This window comes from Galeopterus variegatus, unplaced genomic scaffold (genome assembly GCF_000696425.1).
Source record: "Galeopterus variegatus unplaced genomic scaffold, G_variegatus-3.0.2 Scaffold475, whole genome shotgun sequence".
NCBI lineage: Eukaryota > Metazoa > Chordata > Mammalia > Dermoptera > Cynocephalidae > Galeopterus > Galeopterus variegatus.
This window is the reverse complement of record NW_007726586.1, coordinates 436,661-456,492: the sequence shown is the minus strand read 5'-3', so window position 1 is coordinate 456,492 and position 19,832 is coordinate 436,661. Positions and strand designations below refer to the sequence as shown.

At 39.9% G+C, this 19,832-nt stretch overlaps 1 protein-coding gene across 1 annotated transcript in view; it reads left to right on the top strand.

Annotated features, from left to right (window-relative positions):
- The window catches only part of DYRK1A (dual-specificity tyrosine-(Y)-phosphorylation regulated kinase 1A), a 91,371-nt gene extending 76,697 nt beyond the window's left edge, over positions 1 to 14,674 (top strand). The window contains exons 10-12 of the mRNA XM_008569198.1: positions 5,433 to 5,739; positions 6,233 to 6,357; positions 11,441 to 14,674. Coding sequence (XP_008567420.1) covers positions 5,433 to 5,739; positions 6,233 to 6,357; positions 11,441 to 12,061 — 1,053 coding nt within the window. The 3' untranslated portion in view covers positions 12,062 to 14,674. The remainder of the gene's footprint in view (positions 1 to 5,432; positions 5,740 to 6,232; positions 6,358 to 11,440) is intronic.
- Positions 14,675 to 19,832: the final 5,158 nt, after the last annotated feature.

Genomic DNA, 19,832 nt, shown 5'->3' with positions numbered 1-19,832 from the left:
TCTAAAGCATTGTCCTTTGATGCTATATGACAGCATAGGGATTGCAACCCTCGGTGTTGCTCCCGCGCCTCGCTCAGCCAGCGAGCGGGAACCGGTCTGTATGTGGGATACGAACCCTCGGGCGGGAGCGCCGCCGCACTTCCCAAGCGGCACACTATCCAGTGCGCCACCAGGCCGGCCCAAGATTTTTTTCTTTTTGATTAGTTTTGGTAAGTTGTGTATTTCAAAAAACTTCCTTCTCACTTAAGTTGTTTAATTTGTTAGCATAAATTATCTGCAATATTTTATTACTACTTTTAATTTCTGGAGGATCTGTAGTGATAGTCTCTCTCTTTTTTTTTTTTATCCCCCTTTTTTTGTCTTTTTTCGTGACCGGCAACGGATCGCAACCCTCAGTGTCGCGCCCGTACCGGACCGGGACCGGCAACGGGATCGCAACCCTCGGTGTTGCGCCCGCACCTCGCTCAGCCAGTGAGCAGCCGGTCGATAGTCTCTCTTTTATTCCTGATATTGCCCATTTGTGTTTTCTCTTTTCCCCAATTAGTCCTGTTGTAGGGGTTTATCACGTTTATTAATCTGTTCAGACAACCAGCCTTTAACTTTTTTTTTTTCTATTTTTTGTCTAGTTTCTATTCCATTGGTCTTTTTCTCTTTATTATGTCTTTTTCTTTTACTTTGGTTTGTATTTGTTCTTTTTCTAGCTTCTTAAGATGGAAGCTTAGAGCCTTGATTTAAGCCTTTCTTTTTCTCTTATAGCATTTAATGGCGTAAATTTCCTCTAAGCCCTGCTTTAGCTGAGTCCTGCAACTTTTGATATGTTATGTTTTAGCTGTCATTTATTTTGAAATGTTTCTGGTTTCCCTTTTGAGTTCTTTAACCCTTAGTCATTTAGAATTTTGTTACATGATTTCAAAATATTTGAGGATTTTCTAGATATCTTATTGTTACTGATTTCTAGTTCAATAGCTCTGTGGTCACAGACATTTTACTCCGGTAAGATTCTTTGAGACTTGTTTTACAGCCTAGCATGTAATCTATCTTGGTGAATGTTTCAAATGCACTTGACAAGAATTGCATTTTGTATTTGTTTGGTGTAGCAGCCTACAAATATCAGTGTAAGTGAAGTTGTTTGATATTTGTTTTACATCTTTTATATCCTTAGTCTGTGTATTGTGTGAGTGTTTTCTGTCTGTGTATTTGTTCTATCAGTAACAAGAGTGTTAATCTCCAGTGATAATTTTGGATGTCTTAGTCTCCCTTTAGTTGCTTTATGTTTTTTGAAGCTCTGTTAATAAGTCTATACCCATTTAGTATTGTTATAACTTATTGATAAATTGAATCTTTTATCATCATGAAATATCCCTCTTTATCTCTGGTAATGTTTGTCTTTTTTTTTTTTTCTCTCCTTTTTGTCTTTTTTCGTGTCCGGCAACGGACCGCAACCCTCAGTGTCGCGCCCGTACCGGACCGGGACCGGCAACGGGATCGCAACCCTCGGCGTTGCGCCCGCACCTCGCTCAGCCAGTGAGCGGGAACCGACCGGCAACGGATCGCAACCCTCAGTGTCGCACCTGTACTGGACCGGGACCGGCAACGGGATCGCAACCCTCGGCGTTGCGCCCGCACCTCGCTCAGCCAGTGAGCGGGAACTGGTCTGTATGTGGGATTCCGAACCCTCGGCGGGAGCGCCACCGCGCTTCCCAAGCGGCGCACTGTAGCAGTGTGCCACCGGGCCGGCCCATAATGTTTGTCTTTTAAGTCTACTTTGACATTATTATAGCCATACCAGCTTTCTTATTCTTAGTATTTTTATGATGTGTGTGTGTGTGTGTGTGTGTGTGTGTGTGTGTGAGAGAGAGAGAGAGAGAGAAGAGACCCTTTTACTTTAAACTTGTCCATACCTTTTAATTTAAAGCATGGCTTTTGTATGCAACGTATGGTGGGATATGTTTTTTCATCTAATCTGGTAGTCTCTTTTATGGTGATTATTTAGCTAACTTAATTATTCACACATTTTGGTTTAAGACTGTTGCATTATTTGTGTTCTATTTGTCTTACTTGTTCTTTTTTCCCTGTTCTTTCTTTCCTGCCTTTTTTTTGGGCTTATTGAGTATTTTTTGTTATTTTATTTCATGTCCTCTATTGACTTTTTACTTAATCCTCTGTAATTTTTCGTGTTGCTTTTATAATATGCATCTTTAACATCAGTTTGCCTTCAAATGATATCTCTTGATAAACAACATAGTAACTGTAATTCCATCTAATCCCTTTCACATATTCTACACTTGTCATATATTACTTCTGCATTTGTTATAAACCTCATAAACGTTATCTACTGTTTAAATTAAAAAAAAACTTTTAGAGAAATTTTAAAACACATACAAAATAAAGATGATAGAAATATTTTTTGTATTTATTCTTATGTTTGCTTTTATGGTGTTCTTCATTTCTGCCATTTCTGGCTTTCATCTGTTATTATTTTCTTTCAGCCTGAAGAACTTCCTTTTCCTTTTTGTTTTATAGTGAATGACTTCTGACCAATTCTCTCAGCAGTTGTTTATCTACAGATGTCTTTATTCACCTTCATTTTTTTTGGAAAATAATTTTTGGTAGATTTAGAATTTTAGATGGACTTTTTCTTTCAGCAAAAGAAAAAAGACATTATGACATTGTTTTGTTTAAAGATGTTATTGACATTGTTTTCTGGATTACATTGTTTTTGAAGAGAAGTCAGTGGTTATTCTCAGCATTGTATATAATGTTTCTTCCTCTTCCACCTGGCTGATTTTAATGTTTTCTCTTTATGTTTGGTTTTTAGCAATTTGACTAGTAGGTACCTTTTTTTGGTGTTTATTCTTCAATTTTACTAAGTTTCTTGGATCTGTGGGTTGATCTCTTTCATCAGTTTTTGGAACTCTTCAGATGTCGTCTTTTCAAATATTTGTTCTGCTTCAATCTTTTTTCAATTACATGTATGTTATAGCGCTTAATATCATCTCAGGTCTCTGAATTATTCATTGGTTTCTTTTTGTGTTTTTAGTTTGAATAATTTCTTTTCTTTGTCTTCTAGTTTACTGATTTTTTTTTTTTTTTCTTGTACAGTCTGCTGTTAAAACCATTAAATGGATTCTTCACTTCTGGTATTATATTTTTTAGTTCTAACATTTGTATTTATTTTTAAAAAGTTTTTCTCTTCAGAAATTCCCCATCTATTAACACATGTTGTCAGTGCTACTCAGCCATAAAAAAGAATGAAATCCTGTCATTTGCAGCAACATGGATGAACCTGGAAGAAATTGCTACATGAAATAAGTCAGGAACAGTAATACCACATGTTCTCATATGTGGGAGTTAAGGAGTTGAGCTCCTAGAAGTAGAAAGTAGAATTATGATTTAGTAGGGGCTGGCAAGGGTAAAGGGGAAGGGGGAAGGGAATAGGGAAAGGTTGGTTAATAGGTGGGTTCAAATGTGCAGCTAGAAAGGAAAAATAAGTTCTAGTGTTCTATAGTAGTGCTAGGTGTCTATAATTAGCAACAATTCTGTATTTCCAAATGGCTAGAAGAGAGGAGTTCAGATGTTCTCAACACAAAGATGTGATAAATGTTTGTAGTGATGGACATGCTAATTATGCTGATTGGAATATCACACATTATATACATGTATCAAACTATCATTCTATACCCCATAAATATGTAGTATTATTAAGTGTCAGTTAAAAAAATTAAAAACAGGGCTGGCCCATGGCTCACTTGGGAGAGTGCGGTGCTGATAGCACCAGGGCCACGGGTTCGGATCCCATATAGGGATGGCCGGTTTGCTCACTGGGTGAGCGTGGTGCTGACAACACCAAGTCAAGGGTTAAGATCCCCTTACCGGTCATCTTTAAAAAAAAAAAAAATAAATAAAAACAGAACTAAATTCTTTATATACTTATTCTGAAATGCCTTTCTGCCAATTTCAGGATCTGGGTCATTTATTTATGTGGATCTTAACTGTTTTTTTTTCACTTGAATATGGACTGCATTTTTTGTTTCTCGTGTCTGTAGTTTTTTAATGTATGCCAAACATTCTGTGTTTAAGAACAATTGAGATGGAAGTAGATCATATTTCCCTTTAGAAAGAGGCATGCATCTTACTCTGCCAGGCCACTAGTGTGGGGCTAAGTCAGTATCGTTTGTATTAACTGAATCTGGGCTTTGTTTGTTTGATTGAGATTCTATTCACCACCATCTTCATATGGTTTGAGTCAGGTCAGGATATTCCCTTCCCACAGCACCAGGGAGATTCCAGAGATATCTCTACATAACTCCCCAGTCAGCAGCCCCGCTTGTAATGCTCCGTGCCTGGGAGATCTTTCTTCCTCCTGCTGCTCTGCCCCATCCTTCTGCCTGTCTGCATGAGGCTGTCAGAAGCTGGTTTAGAGTTAGGCTGGATGTGGCATGCTTGTTCTCTCTCCCACTATAAGTGTCTTCTCTCCTGGGAGAGGTTTTTCGTTTTCTAGAATTCAGTTAATTCTGGTTCTTTTGGGTCTTCAGCTCTCAAGTGGGTTTTTAGAAAGCAGTGATTTTGTGACTTACATGGCTTTTTCTTGCTTTTAGAGTGGGGACAGTTGTTTCATGAATTTATACATTGTAACTAGAAGCAAAGGTGCAATGACACTATTCTAAATAATTCACTATAGAGATTTTGAAGGTTATACTATTTATAAAAAAATGGGTTTTCAGAAAAATCTCAACACATGTTAAAGTAATTTATTAAACATATTTTCTAAAGAACTTTTAACTTCTTCATGTACTATGAGCAGGTGCTCAGACCAGTGCTTCTTTACTTGGAGCATGCTTGGAATGCTCTCAGAAAAATCTCAACACATGTTAAAGTAATTTATTAAACATATTTTCTAAAGAACTTTTAATTTCTTCATGTACTATGAGCAGGTGCTCAGACCAGTGCTTCTTTACTTGGAGCATGCTTGGAATGCTTATCACAGCCTTAGCAAGCCACTGTTACTGAAGGAAGTGTAGCAAGTTCCCAGACGCAGTAGGCAGGGTCAGCATACCTTCTCTATAAAGGACCAGACAGTAAATGTTTTTGGTTCTGTGGGCCTCTGTTGCATATTCTTCCTTGGTTTTGTTTGGTTTTATATTTGTTTGTTTTTATAACCTTTAAAAATAAAACCATTTGTAGCTGGAGCTGTACAGAAACAGGTTCTGAGTCAGGCCGTAGTTTGCTGAAACCCTGGGATGATCTTTATAATCATTTTCAGTTTCAAAATTATGTTGAATTTTTCCTAACTATGGTGCTTTCTCGTGGTAATGTATGAAAAGGCAGAGGATCTCACTAGTGTCCTTTTTAATAAAGGCCTCAACATATAATCTATTTAAACATATTGAAGTTAAATTTAGAGAAACCCTTTTATCTTTCTTCTCTTGTAGGAGTACAAACCACCAGGAACCCGCAAACTTCATAATATTCTTGGAGTGGAAACAGGAGGGCCTGGTGGGCGACGCGCAGGGGAATCAGGTCACACGGTAGCCGACTACTTGAAGTTCAAAGACCTCATTTTAAGGATGCTTGATTATGACCCCAAAACTCGAATACAACCTTATTATGCCCTGCAGCACAGTTTTTTCAAGAAAACAGCCGATGAAGGTACAAATACAAGTAATAGTGTGTCTACAAGTCCCGCGATGGAGCAGTCCCAGTCTTCAGGCACCACCTCCAGTACATCGTCAAGCTCAGGTCTGTTCTTTTGTTTTTGGATTAGGGTTGGAAATGTTTAGTGTTTTCTTTGCAAAGTGGGATTATTTTAAAGTGTTTATAAGAATTGTTAATGAGGTGGGGAAGAATTATTTTACTTAATTATGTTCTTTGTAGTTAGTAGTAAATTCATCTCCCTCAAAGTGCCAGAACTTAATTATGCATGTAATAAATTCTGCTTGGTATTTGGAAACAAAACTTATTTATTAACCAAAATTTTAAATTGGTTTTTAAGTGAATTTTTTTGTCCACATGCTTGAGTTTTCTTCTAAGTTTCTCCAAACTTTATTTTATTTTAGATCAGTGGTTGATGTGCGGGAACTGTTTAGTCAGAGAATCTGATGACTTTGTGATATACTTTAAAGTTAATATTAAACTTTTTTTGTGACATACTTTCAGTTTTAGTGGTGGGGTTTTAGAGTATAAACTTGAACAAAACTAACTTTAAACTCACCAGCTGTGTTGGATATTGAAGGTGGCTCATCGGGGACAAGCAACAGTGGGAGAGCCAGGTCGGACCCGACACACCAGCATCGGCACAGTGGTGGGCACTTCACAGCCGCCGTCCAGGCCATGGACTGCGAGACACACAGTCCCCAGGTGAGCTCTCATGTGGTCATTTGCTCTTGTCACCTGCTGTGCTCCGGTTTACCAATATTGAATGCCAAGTGCCCTTACAATGATTGCCATTTACTCTAAAGGTTCATACCATCCTCTTTTGTAAGGAAATATAACTATTTATAGCTAAAGAAGCACAGTCTTGCACTTTTCCCTTCCTTGTTTAGAAATGGCTAACATTTATTGGGTGCATAGAAGTCATTGTTCCAGACACTTTTTTCCTCTGTTTATCTCATTTACCACAGCAGCATTTTGAGCTTCATGCTGTTTTGATTCTCATTTTAGAGTGGAAACTGAGACTTCATGGGTTAAGTAACTTTCCTAGGGTCATGCATTGTTCCAGACACTTTTTTCCTCTGTTTATCTCATTTACCACAGCAGCATTTTGAGCTTCCTGCTGTTTTGATTCTCATTTTAGAGTGGAAACTGAGACTTCATGGGTTAAGTAACTTTCCTAGGGTCATCATCTTAATTTTGATACTGTACTGCCTCCCATGATCTTTTAGTACTCATAGTCCTAGATTCTGAATCAGTTTGTGGTTTGATTTTTAACCTCCACAGATTTTGTTTTGTTTTGTGGTCTTTTAAACCTGTTAAAGTAGAAGATCTAATTGAGTAATATTTTTTAAAATTAGGGGTAAGCAGATGGTGGTGTTAAAAATATTTAAGTACCCTTATAAAACAATAAGTCATTTCATAGTGAGTACTGCATGATGGTGTTTTATAGTGAGAGGTCAGTGTATTATTTGATGTATGAAGTCAGACTAATGTTAGTGTCATTCCTCAGTCTTGTGACTGGGGCAGCTGAATGCTGCTGGAGAAAATCGCACATGTAGCTATGTTGTCACCATCATGAATTTATATTCAGCAGTCTACCCTTGGCAAGCTGACATTTCTCAAGGTGTTCCTTCTCTCTCATTTTTAAAAATTATTGTTTCAAATTCTACTCTTCTTAGAAGCCTTTGGCTTCCCCTTGTTTGTTCTCATGTATTCCTTGCTTTGTAAGGAAGAGAGTCTGCAGACAGAAACCCTCTCCACTTTGTGTCATTAAATATGAGGCCTGCCTTCATGGGCACTTGTGCACTTGTTTCCCACCCTTTTAGAAGCAGTGTGTGGTTCTTCTTGCAAAGGCCAAGCTCATCCAGTGCTCTGATACCTTCTCCTCCTGCCTTCATGGGGACCTTGCGTTTGGGTGCTCCACCTACCCCACTTGGTGTCTCTAGCCACTCCTTTCCTAGCTCTTTCTGTAGATCAGTATTTAATTATTCTCAGGTCTCTCCCATCTTAAGCAAAACCTTTCTTGGCCCCCTGTCTTTCACCCTACACTTCTGCTACCTACGGTCTCCGTTTCTTTACCCTTTAAGAACTTGTCGGCTTGTTCCAGTTAGCTTCCTGCCTCCCGGTTCCACTGACAGTTTCACAGCGTTCGTTATTAATGAATCCAGTGGACACTCTTTTTTTTTTTTTTTTGTCTTTTTGTCTTTTTGTCTTTTTCCGTGTCCGGCAACGGATCGCAACCCTCAGTGTTGTCCCCGTACCGGACCGGGGACTGGCAACGGGATCGCAACCCTCGGTGTTGCTCCCGCGCCTCGCTCAGCCAGTGAGCGGGAACCGGTCTGTATGTGGGATCCGAACCCTCGGGCGGGAGTGCCGCCGCGCTTCCCAAGCGGCGCACTGTAGCAGTGCGCCACCGGGCCGGCCCCAGTGGACACTCTTAATGCTTACCTTTCTTCATTCCCCAGCTGTGTTTGACAATGTTGACTTCTCCCCACTGTTTGAAACACTCGCCCTTTTTTTTCCCTTGGTAGGATGCTCCCTATCCCCCTGTATTTTTGGCTTTTCCTTCACTGTCTCCTTTTTGGGATTCTCCTCTACTTACCAGGAAGCCTGGGTATTCCTTGAGAAGTGGCCTGTGTCTTGCCCCTTCTCACCTTAATGCACTTCCTGGATGATGTCATGTCAGTCACTCCTGAATCTTCACTCCTTAGCCTCGGGCCTTCATTTCTCATTGTTTACTGTCAGTATCACTTGGAAAGTCTCAACAATATGACACTGCAGGTGGATCGCATGAACTGATATCATTATTGTCACCTCCATCTGAACTCTTCTGCTGTTATCTATAAAGAATATTCTAACTATAGTCTTCTAGTGTCCAATTGTATTCACCCATTAACGCCAATCTCTTCTTTGCAGCCAAGCGAACTTTCAGTAAAGCAGCCTGATCTTGGTATTTTCCATACTTAAAATCAGTTTTTGGCTTACCCATTTCTCTAAAATAAAATTTAGACTTTCTACCAAGGTATCAGTGGTACCCAGCCGTTCTTTCTCCTCTGCACTCACTGTGGTTGCATGGATTTTTTTCGTTTTGGGGGATTAAAAAAATGTTCTCGCTCACTCTCTCACATTTACTGTACTCTCAGCCTGGACCAATCTTCAGCTCCCTTTTTTGCTTTGGTAACAACTCTTTATGCTTCAGGTCTTATCTTAAATATTGCTACTCCCAGAGGCTTTCCCTAATTCCTTAAACTATCTTTCCTTCCTTCTTTCCTCCTTCCTTTCCTTTCTTCCACATCTATTAAATACTGCAAACACATTTAAAAGTACTGAGGGTAACATAAGACACCTTATGTGTACCTTTCACCTGTATTTGACAGACCTCAATATTTTGCTTCAAATTCTTCCTTATTATTTAATTTTTGAGTAGTTGATATAGTCACATGGTTTAAAAATAAGTAAATATAAAAGGAGGTTTAGTGAAGTCGTGTTCCCTTTCGTGTCTTTTAGCCACTCACTTTCTTTTTTTTTTTTGTCTTTTTCCGTGTCCGGCAACGGTTCGCAACCCTCAGTGTTGCCCCTGTACCGGACCGGGACCGGCAACGGGATCGCAACCCTCGGTGTTGCCCCCGCGCCTCGCTCAGCCAGTGAGCGGGAACCGGTCTGTATGTGGGATCCGAACCCTCGACGGGAGCGCCGCCACGCTTCCCAAGCGGCGCACTAGCGCAGTGCACCACCGGGCCGGCCCCTTAGCCACTCACTTTCTAAACTCATGTTAGTTTTTGTATCCTTTTTGAGATATTTTATGCATGTACAGGCAGATACAAATATATATTCTTCACCCATCCTTCATACACAAATAGTAGCATACCATGCACACTATTTCACATCTTGATTTTTCTACATGTTTAGCATACATTTTGTAGCTCTTTCTATGTCAGTATAGAGAGCTTTTTCATTTTTTTCTCCCACAGTTGCGCAGTATTCTGTTAAGATATTCCATGTCATTTCACTAGTCCTCTATTAATGAACATTTAACTTATCTTTTTTACTATTATAAATGATGGTATAATAAATAACTCTGTGCATATATCATTTACACATATGCAATTTATCTGTGATACAGATTCCTAGAAGTGAAATTGCTGGGTGAAAGAGTAATGTGATGTGACTTTGGTAACTATTGCAAAGTCATCCTCCACATGGTTTTATAGTCCAGTAACTTGAGTAGCTTCATAATTTAAAAACCATTAGTATTTTTTTTTTTCTGAGAATTCTGCTAATTTTTCTACTGGATTGTTTTCAATAGTGTCTTTTAAAGTTTGGTTCTCTGATCACCTTCATTGAATAGATAATGATTTCTGCTAGCCTCTGGTGATAAAGACAAAGTCTTTGCTTTCCTAGAGCTTACAGTGACAAAAGTAAATAAACAAAACAAAACATAAATAAAAATTGCAAGTACCATTAGCTGTTAAAAGGAAGATAAGAAAGGATACTGTGATAGAAAATGACTGTTTTGGGTGGGGTATATTAGAGTAGGTCATACTCTGATAACAGATAGACACACCCCAAATATGGTAGCTTAAAGATTAGGAAGTTTCTTCCTTTCTTATGTAACAGGCCAGAGTAGGTGTTCAGGTTAGAGGCATGGCTCTCTTCTATGTCCTGGTCTCCTACCATCATGTGGCTCCACCATCGCCTTGGGCCTACTGTCTGCGGCATCCAGCAGGCAGGAGGCCTTAGAAGATATTTTGTGTGCAAGGCATACAAACAGTGACATACAAACTTTCATTTGCATTTCATTGACAGTTCAGTTACATGGCCATTGGATATTGGGGCAGCATTAGCCAGAGTGGTCAGGGAGACTTCTGGAACTGAAGTGATGAGAAAGAGGCACCAGACAGAAATTAGAAATAAGAACATTCTAAGCAGAAGTGAGTACAAATGCCCTGAGGCATTGAAAGATCTTGGCCAGTTGGAGGAATTGAAGAAAGACCATTGTGTTCGGGGGAACCCAGGTAGCCAGAGGAGGATGATTGGGAAAATGGGCATTGGTCAGATTATGCAGACCATTGTATGGATTCTGGATTGTTTTGGTAAATGCAGTGAGAAGTTATTCAAGGATTTTAAGTAGGGGAATGAATGTATTTGGGTTTTTAAAAAATTATTCCTGCTACTCTTTGGAGAATGGGTTGGAGAAGGGCAAGGGTGGGAGTAGGGAGCTCATTTAGGAGGCTGTTGTATTAATCTAGGCAAGAGGTGCCAGAGGCCTGGGCTAAGTGGTGGTGGTGGGAATGGAGAGAAGAGGCCAGGCATGGCATCTCTTGTGAGGTAGACTCAGTTGTGCTTGCTACCGGGGTGGATGGAGGCACTGTTGAGCAGCTGGATGGATAATAGTCCTCTTACTGGAAGAAGAAAGATGGAAAGAGGAGGGACTTTATGGGGAAGGTAAAAAATTCCTTTTGGGTTTGCCAAAAATACTTAGTATCTGGCCCTTTACAGAAAACTTTGCTGACTCTGGGCATAAACAGTGCTCACAAGGAAAGACAGTGACTAGTGAAATATAAGAGCCTATTTATGGGCAACTTTCTAAAAATTGCAGCTTTCATGGTAAAATATTTTTTACTCTTGAACATATTTGGAATTTTGTGTTATAGAACTGTCTAACACATTAACAGTTTCAAAAGCCCTCTTTCCCTGAGTAATGTAAATGTTAGTGTCATAGCTTTTGATTGAAGATCAAAGCTTGGAAACAGTACTCTGAATAATCCTTTAAAATCTGTTCTTACAGGTGCGTCAGCAATTTCCTGCTCCTCTTGGTTGGTCAGGCACTGAAGCTCCTGCACAAGTCACTGTTGAAACTCATCCCGTTCAAGAAACAACCTTTCATGTAGCCCCTCAACAGAATGCATTGCATCATCACCATGGAAACAGTTCCCATCACCATCACCACCACCACCACCACCACCACCACCATGGACAGCAAGCCTTGGGTAACCGGACCAGGCCAAGGGTCTACAATTCTCCAACAAATAGCTCCTCTACCCAGGATTCTATGGAGGTTGGCCACAGTCACCACTCCATGACATCCCTGTCTTCCTCAACGACTTCTTCCTCAACATCTTCCTCCTCTACTGGTAATCAAGGCAATCAGGCCTACCAGAATCGCCCAGTGGCTGCTAATACCTTGGACTTTGGACAGAATGGAGCTATGGACGTTAATTTGACCGTCTACTCCAATCCCCGCCAAGAGACTGGCATAGCTGGACATCCAACATACCAGTTTTCTGCTAATACAGGTCCTGCACATTACATGACTGAAGGACATCTGACAATGCGGCAAGGGGCCGATAGAGAAGAGTCCCCCATGACAGGAGTTTGTGTGCAACAGAGTCCTGTAGCTAGCTCGTGACTACATTGAAACTTGAGTTTGTTTCTTGTGTGTTTTTATAGAAGTGGTGTTTTTTTTCCAAAAACAAAGTGCAAAGCTGCTTGAATCAGAAGGAGATTAACACACTGAACCGCTACAAGAGGGCAAAGCTGACTTTTTTTTTTTTTAACTTGAAAAGATTGCAAAGGGACAATGAAGTTTTTAAAAGAGCCATGTCCAAACCCATCTTCATGGATAGCTCAGAGGTATCCTCTTTTTGCCTCCCCCATTTTAACTTGCCACGTCCCAGTCATAGTGGGTTTTTTTGTCTTTCTATTCAACAAAAGTTAATGTTCAGATGTTGGTCTTGGTCATTTGCCAACTAATTTTAAAATAAAAAGCACTGCACATAATTTGCATAAAGGGCCCCATGAGGGTGTTTTATTTTTTCCTCCCCCCCGCCCCCCTTTTGTTTTGTTTTGTTTTGGGTGGAGGGTGGGAAATTTGGGTTTTTAAGTCCTCTAAACACACTTGGGCACGGAAATGCAGTACTGTAAGGAAGAGGGACCTCCAGCTTACACAAACATCATCTTCAGCTGTATGAAAGGGACAGTTGTGTTGAAGTTTGTAAGGCACATTAAGCATGCTAAGTGGCGGGGATCAGGACTCTCCTATTTGAACGTACTGAGGAGCAAAGCAGCGATTACCTGGGATCCTGTGGGTCTCCTGTTGTAGAGGCCACAGTAAGATAGGAATGGAATGTGACTGGTCTCCTAACCAAGGTGCACTGAGAAGCAATCAACGGGTCAGTCGTGGCCAGTCCTGGGGAGGTCTGAGTGGTGGTCTTTGGGATAACCTTTGGCCTTATGGATTCAGACTCGAAATTAGAAGAGCCTACCATTTCAGATGCAATCACTTTGGGACATGCTTTTGCAGACAGTCCTTAATGCTGAAAACACAGAGAATGGGTAATTCAAGAGGCCTTTCTTTTAAAATAGACTTTTGTGACCCACTAATTGTAAGGTATTGCAAGGTCACTTTGCGTGTGTCATAAAGTTGACTTCCTTATTGGTTGAAGGTCACAGAAGTAGTGGTTTGCTTTGATGGAAATAGCTACAGCTGTGTCCCTTCCTGCTTTTTACTTTTTCTTTTGCTTTTTCTCGGCACGTGGTATCTCCACCATTTCTTCTGCACAAAGATGTCTTCTGTTCATCCTGAACATTTTTAAAAAATGCAGAATTTTATGTGACTGCTTTTTTGCCTCACAATTATGCTGTGAATTTTACAAAAATTTATTTTCTTTTTTGATAATTTATTGTACCAAAGCTGTTTTTATAGCACATAGATGTCTGTAACCAATAATGTAGCAGTTCTGCACTTTGACACAAGGTGTAACTAGACCATTTTTAAATGTCAGTTGAAAATTATGGCTGTACTATTGCTTAAACAAAACTGGAACTGTTGTTGAATCCATAGCCAATACATTTACAGCAATCTGTGTACTGAACATAGTAGATTGACATTCAAGATTACAACATCTGTTACATTCTAAATGTGTTCAGGCTTCTAAAGGTAAAGGGACACTGGATCCAGAAGCTATGGAACCAGCAGTTGATTCTTGTTTTCCTGATTAACGTACTTGTAAACTTGAAAGCAAGACCTTGATCGCACCAACAGGTCCAAAATACAAGCAGAACTCTCATGCATGACCTGAAGTGAACAGGCTGGTATATAACAGGTGCCTCGTTTTGAGATTATGCTGCCTTAATGTAACACAGTCTGGCAGTTGCTAAATTTGTGTTCCCATTTTAAATTGACCAATTTTAGGGTGTTATACTTTTGAGCGGTTGAATTGGGAGAATGAAGATAAGTAATTTACCTGTCCAGGATCAAAAGAAGCCTAGAAAAGAAGCAGTAATCTACCTCTGCCGATAATCCTGTTCGAAACAACTCAGCAGAACACCAGAATACTTTTTACTGGTCAATTCCATGTGGCTGACTAGGTCAATTTTTTCTGAACAAAAGCAAGTTTTTATATGTAAACAGTGACAAAAGAAAGGCTTAAAACTATGTAAATGTGAATGGATACTTGGAAATATTCGTTTTTATAAACCACAAAAATCTTTTGTTGTTAATCAGGAAATCCATATTTATTTTGTAATTAAATGTCAAGCCTGTGGATGATTTTTTTGAACTTGGTAGTACATAAAGGTTTACAGTGAATAAAAGGATATCATCTTGAGTATAGCAATATCAAAAGGAATTCAGTAGTTACTGCTGTTTAGGAATATAAGATTAAGATGCTATATGGGTCAGGTCATTTTTTTCTGTGCTGGTTGCCACATCTTAGCAAGCACCAAAAAAACAAAAGCAGTTTTTAAACCGATATTTACATAAAGAAAAATCATAAAATCCAATGCTTCTGCATACTGTGTTATGTTACAGTCCAGTTTTGTGTGCTTTACTACACAGTTTGGTTACAGGACTTCTGTGCATTGTAAACATAAACAGCATGGAAAAGGTTAAATACCTGTGTTCAGATTGTAAGATCTAGTCCGGACTTGCTGTGTATATTGTAACGTTAAATGAAAAAAGAACCCCCCTTTGTATTATAGTCATGCGGTCTTATGTATGATAAACAGTTGAATAATTTGTCCTCAGACTCTTTACTATGCTTTTAAAAAATTAATTTAAGAAAAATGTAAACATAGTAAAAATCTTCCTATGCAATTAACTTGGTCCAGGTCTGGTAGGTATACTGAGTATAATAAGTTTAGTCAAATGTATTAAAAAGGAAACTATTTAAGTTACGTTGACATAGGCTTCAAAAATCCCTGAAAGTAAAAAATGGAGGTTTAACAGGTCATTTTGATTTTTAAAATTGGTTCTTTATATGAGTGATTACTATATTCATACATTTTCTCTCTGAATTTCAGTTGCAGTGTTTAGAATGGATGTGAGGGTTAGATGGTTTTCTCTATTAGGCTTTGACTTTTTTGGATGAAGGAGGGAATACAAGTATTATTGTTCCTCCTTCCCCAGATCCTCATATGGGGACATATCAGGGACTTTCTTGCACTAATTTTAGAGTTTCTGCCACAGTGAATCCATTTCTAACCTAAAGACTTCTCTTTTTATAAATTAACTTGAATAAGTATATATTAAGGTGGCTTTCAGAAGGTAAGAAACTTAGAGAGTTAAATGTAATTCTGTAAAGTTCATATATGAAAGGAAAACTTCCTTTAGTTTTTTCCTTAGGGTATGAGAATTTTGCATAAATGGCACTTTTTGTGATATAGAACTAAAAACCAGACTTATTTTTATTTGTGAATATTAGAACTACATGTAAAAAATCATTCAGGCTGCTGTAATTGTGTAAGGCCCACAAAATGACCGTTGTGTTTGGCACTGTTCTTCCCCACTTGTGTGTCATTAATCTTACTGTCATGTTCTTGTAATAGGGAAACAAACAAAATACACATGAAGACGAGATAGCAAACGCTAAATTCTGGGTCAGTTTCCCAGTTTTCTTTTAGCCTGTCTTTATTTTGTTAGCTCTCAAAATACAAGTTCAGTATCCATTTTTATATCCTTTTTTGTAGTGGTGATCACATGTAATAGACTAAAGAGTTCATTCCAAATATGAGACTTGGTCTTAGTACCATACATGAAGAAAGTTTGGAAATTTAAGACTAAGGGGACAGAGGCTGTGCATTAACTTTCAGTATACTGAAACTGTTTTCAGTTTTTAAAAAATCTACTTGGGACATCTGTTGACCATACATTGGAAAGCCTTAGGTGTCAAGAAGAGCAGAGCAGAATTTTTTTCTTAACTGTGGCTTGTTACCTAGCCCCCTTTTCTGTGATGAGACATGCATCAAATTTTTAGTACCAAGAACAAGAGAAGAAAGCCTAAGAAAATAGCTGATTTATTACCATCCCTTTTAATGCCTAACAACACTTTGTTAGTGCATCCACTAAGGATCATCCTGTGGGTGCCAACTGGGCTTTCACCCTGGACCTAGGAAGTTTTACATGTGTTCATGTGTTTAAAGCACTATTTGTTTTGCGGAAAACTTTGGTGAGTAAGTGCTCATCCCGTGTATTTGTCTTTCTCGTCGGCTTCATGCACAGCCAAGGCCCTGGATTTCAGCTGCTTTTTCTTTTTTCTTTTTAAAAATTACATTCACCTTACCACTGAGAACACAAGTTATTTGTCATTGCTTTTTTTTTTTTTCTTTAAATCTTCAGAAACAAAAAGATATTTCTCCAATAACACTATGATTTAAACACACGCAATAACTATGTATTTAGAATTCCACTGGTTTCTTCGCAATATGCAGCTTCTTTAGCTGAAAATATTTTTTTCATGATTTCACTGTTATGTCACTACAAGAAAAAGTTAGAGGGGTAGGAATTAATGTGGGTAAGTTTCACTTTCAGCTTCGCATACATTTGCTGCCCTCCTCAGCAAAACTTGTGAATTTTTTCAGAGCAGTGAGGGAGGTATAGACAAACCTTAAACTCTCTTCCTTTTGCTTTTACCAGGTAGTGTCCAGCCTCAACTGGGTTCTGGAGGAGCAGAGTACTAAAGTAGGAGTCATGTTGGCCAATAAAATACATTTTTAAGTTTGGGTCAGGGAAAATGCTGGCATGGTGAAGGACAAGGAATAGGGCAAGTAAGTGGAGCACAGCTCTGCTTGCATCAGAGGTGATGCCGGTAGGTGATGCTGTCAGGGGCATGGTCGACCCAGGGTCCTCAATAGCTGCAGACTACTCGAGGATGCTTCAGGTTGCAACATGTAGAAAGGCTGTGTAGGTGTTACTGTCTTGTCTAAGAGAGCATAGTTAATTTGATTATCTTCCCAATTAAATTTCTAAAGTTGCTACCTTTGGGATTTTGGGTTTTTTAATCTTATTCTTGTAAATTTTTGCTCACAGTGTCCACTCATTAATCACTGTAATTGCCCCTTAATTCTTCAGCTGAAACTGCAGTAAAAGGGGGAGATTCAGAGCCAAGGGCAAAATGGCAGGCACTGGGTGTGTGTGGTAGTTCTTTACTGGGGGGCAACCAAGCCAGCCTAGCAGGTGTGGCTGGTGGATGGGTCGTTAATGCCCAGGCAAGAGGAGAGGCATGATCCTGAATGAGGTCTGCTGAGAGAGCCGTTCCCATCGGTAGAAGGTGTTGAATTGGTTAAACTAGAACCTTGGATGATAAACTTGTGAATCGTCTTTGACGCATTGTCGCATAGAGATGTGATAGGGTCGGGTGAAGATGGAGTTTAACTCCCTCTGTAATGAAAGACATTAACTTCTGGTGGTGGTAAATAGTTATTTATTTTTTTTTTTAATACAGTTTGCTTTGATGTAATGTATGATATTCAAATGTTTTAAAGGAAGTTTCTTGCAGTAGAATTTTTCTCTACTTCAAGGAGTCCTCCGGGATAACTCTGGCAAGGGTCATTTTTTAACAAGCATTGTCGTTAGACTCTGGTGATCACATGTCCAGTGACCCTTCCCTGCTCCTTGATCCCACTCCCTGCTCCAGGGCTTGTCTGTTACATTTTTAGCCTTTGGAAGTTTGACTTAGGTCAGAGAGAAAAGAAGATGACAAATAAAAATCAGTTCTTGGGCTGGGCTGGCTGGTTAGTTCAGTTGGAGTGTGGTGCTGATAACACCAAAGTCAAGGGTTTGGATCCCCATACTGGCCAGCCACCAAAAGAAAAAAACCCAGTTCTTAAGTTTGTAAATCAAACAGTGATTTTATTAGGGAAGCTTTGGGAACTTAATAGGTTATAACCCACATTTTAAAAGCAGTAAGGAGCTAACCGCTGCTTTTTAAAAAAATGTGCTATGTTGATATATTAGGTGACTGCATCCAGCTTGGGTTCCCTCAGTGTTATACCCTTTTCATTCCTAAAGTGTCCTCTCGTATCAAATAGAAGGACAGGAGTTTCTTAGGAGAAAAGTCTGTTCATTTGGATTAGAGTATACATGATTTGCATTACAATGGCCTGTGGTTGTGGGTGGATAGATGGGATTTAAGTGTTCACCTTAGGTAGATAAAGTACAGAGTTCCCCATGCTCTACAATCCAAGTCACTGATGATCTTCTACTTGCAAAGCAAATTGTACTAGCTTTTGTGCCTCCTAATAGCTCTTGGTCTTCTCCCTGCCCAGGTTGCACACCTCTGCACACTGGAGATGCCTTTGGCAAGATCGGCTAGGCCCAGCCACAGTTTCAGCATGAACTGCAAACCTATGGGATTAGAGTGGGGCTGCAGTTGAGTCTTCCACAGGCCTGAATTATGACTAATACTACGTTTAGACTTGAGTGATGCTTTGCTGTTACAGAGTGCTTACACAGGATGCATTTAATTTTTACCTTCTGTCTGACTTTGACCCAGGTCTTACTTACTCCACATGCAGGAATGTGGATGCTGGTGAGAAGGGGTGCCTCCTTCCCAGGACCATACCTTTCTTTTTTTTCTTTTTTGTCTTTTTTCGTGACTGGTAACGGGATCGCAACTGTTGGTGTTGCGCCCGTACTGTGACCGGCAACGGGATCGCAACCCTCGGTGTCGCGCCCGCACCGCGCTCAACCAGTGAGCGGACCGGTCTCTATATGGGATCCGAACCCTCAGCGGGAGCGCCGCCACACTCTACCGAGTGCGCCACCGGGCTGGCCCAGGAGCATACCTTTCTGAAGGCATCTCCCACTTGTTATATAATGGCAAGGACCTAACATCTTCTGTCATTTCAAAGAGTTCAAGTTAGGAGCTTGTCCGGTGGATATTCACTAATTGTAGTCTTTCTCCCCAGCTCAGTTTTGTCTGCAGATTGTTTCCAGTAGAATTAGGGGAACTGGCAGTGACTACATACAAAAAGCAAAAGAGTAACTCTTCTTTACTGGCAGGATTAAAACAGTGAACTTGAAATATCTTCCCTACTTCCTGCAGAAGACATGCTAAATCAAAGGAAGCAATCAGTACTAACCTTAGAAACAATTTTTAAATGAAGGAAAAGTCTTGCCCTGAAGAAAAAAAGGTGTTTTATCAGCAGAGGGACTTGGGGCAGCTGACCTGAGGAATCTATGAGAGAAATCAACAAATACTAAACACCAGTCATGTGCAAGGCACTTAGCTAGGTGCTAGGGAGGAGAAGAAAAAGCATTTTACCTCTTGTTGTCGTGAATGAGAAGAGTAAGTGAATAATTACAAGTGACTGAGATAGAGTGTAAAAGGACCCTATTCTGGTCCGGAGGGACTGTGAAGGGCTGTTTCCCTGAGGAATTGAAGTTTAAACTGATATCTAATGGTTGAATGGGAGTCATCCACGTGGTAGTGAGAATGTTCTAGAGTCTAGGAGGAGAGGACTGTTTGTCCAAAGCCTAGTGTAGAGAAAATGAGGGGCCTTGCCAATGTCAGTTTATGAGTGGATTCAACTCGAGCTATTTAGGAAGGAGAGTTGACAGATCCTGGGAACTGACTGGATGGCGGGTGAGGGGTGGTGGTGAGGAGTCCGGCGGCCTTGCAGGTTTTCAGCTTCAGCAACTGGGCGGGTGGAGGTGCTGGCTGCTGGTTTGGGGAACATTTGAGGTGGAGCAGGTAAGCCGGCTTGTCATGAGTTCAGTTTTAGGACTTTGACTGTTAAGGGCTTACGGGACATCTAAGTGGAAATGTCAAGTAGGCAATTTGATATAAAAGAATGGGTTTAAGGGGCCTTTTTAAGGCCCCATCTTTAAGGCCTTTTTCCAAAAGGCCTGGGGATGGTAGATTTTTGGTCTTTCTCCAGTCAAATGATGGTGAATGGGA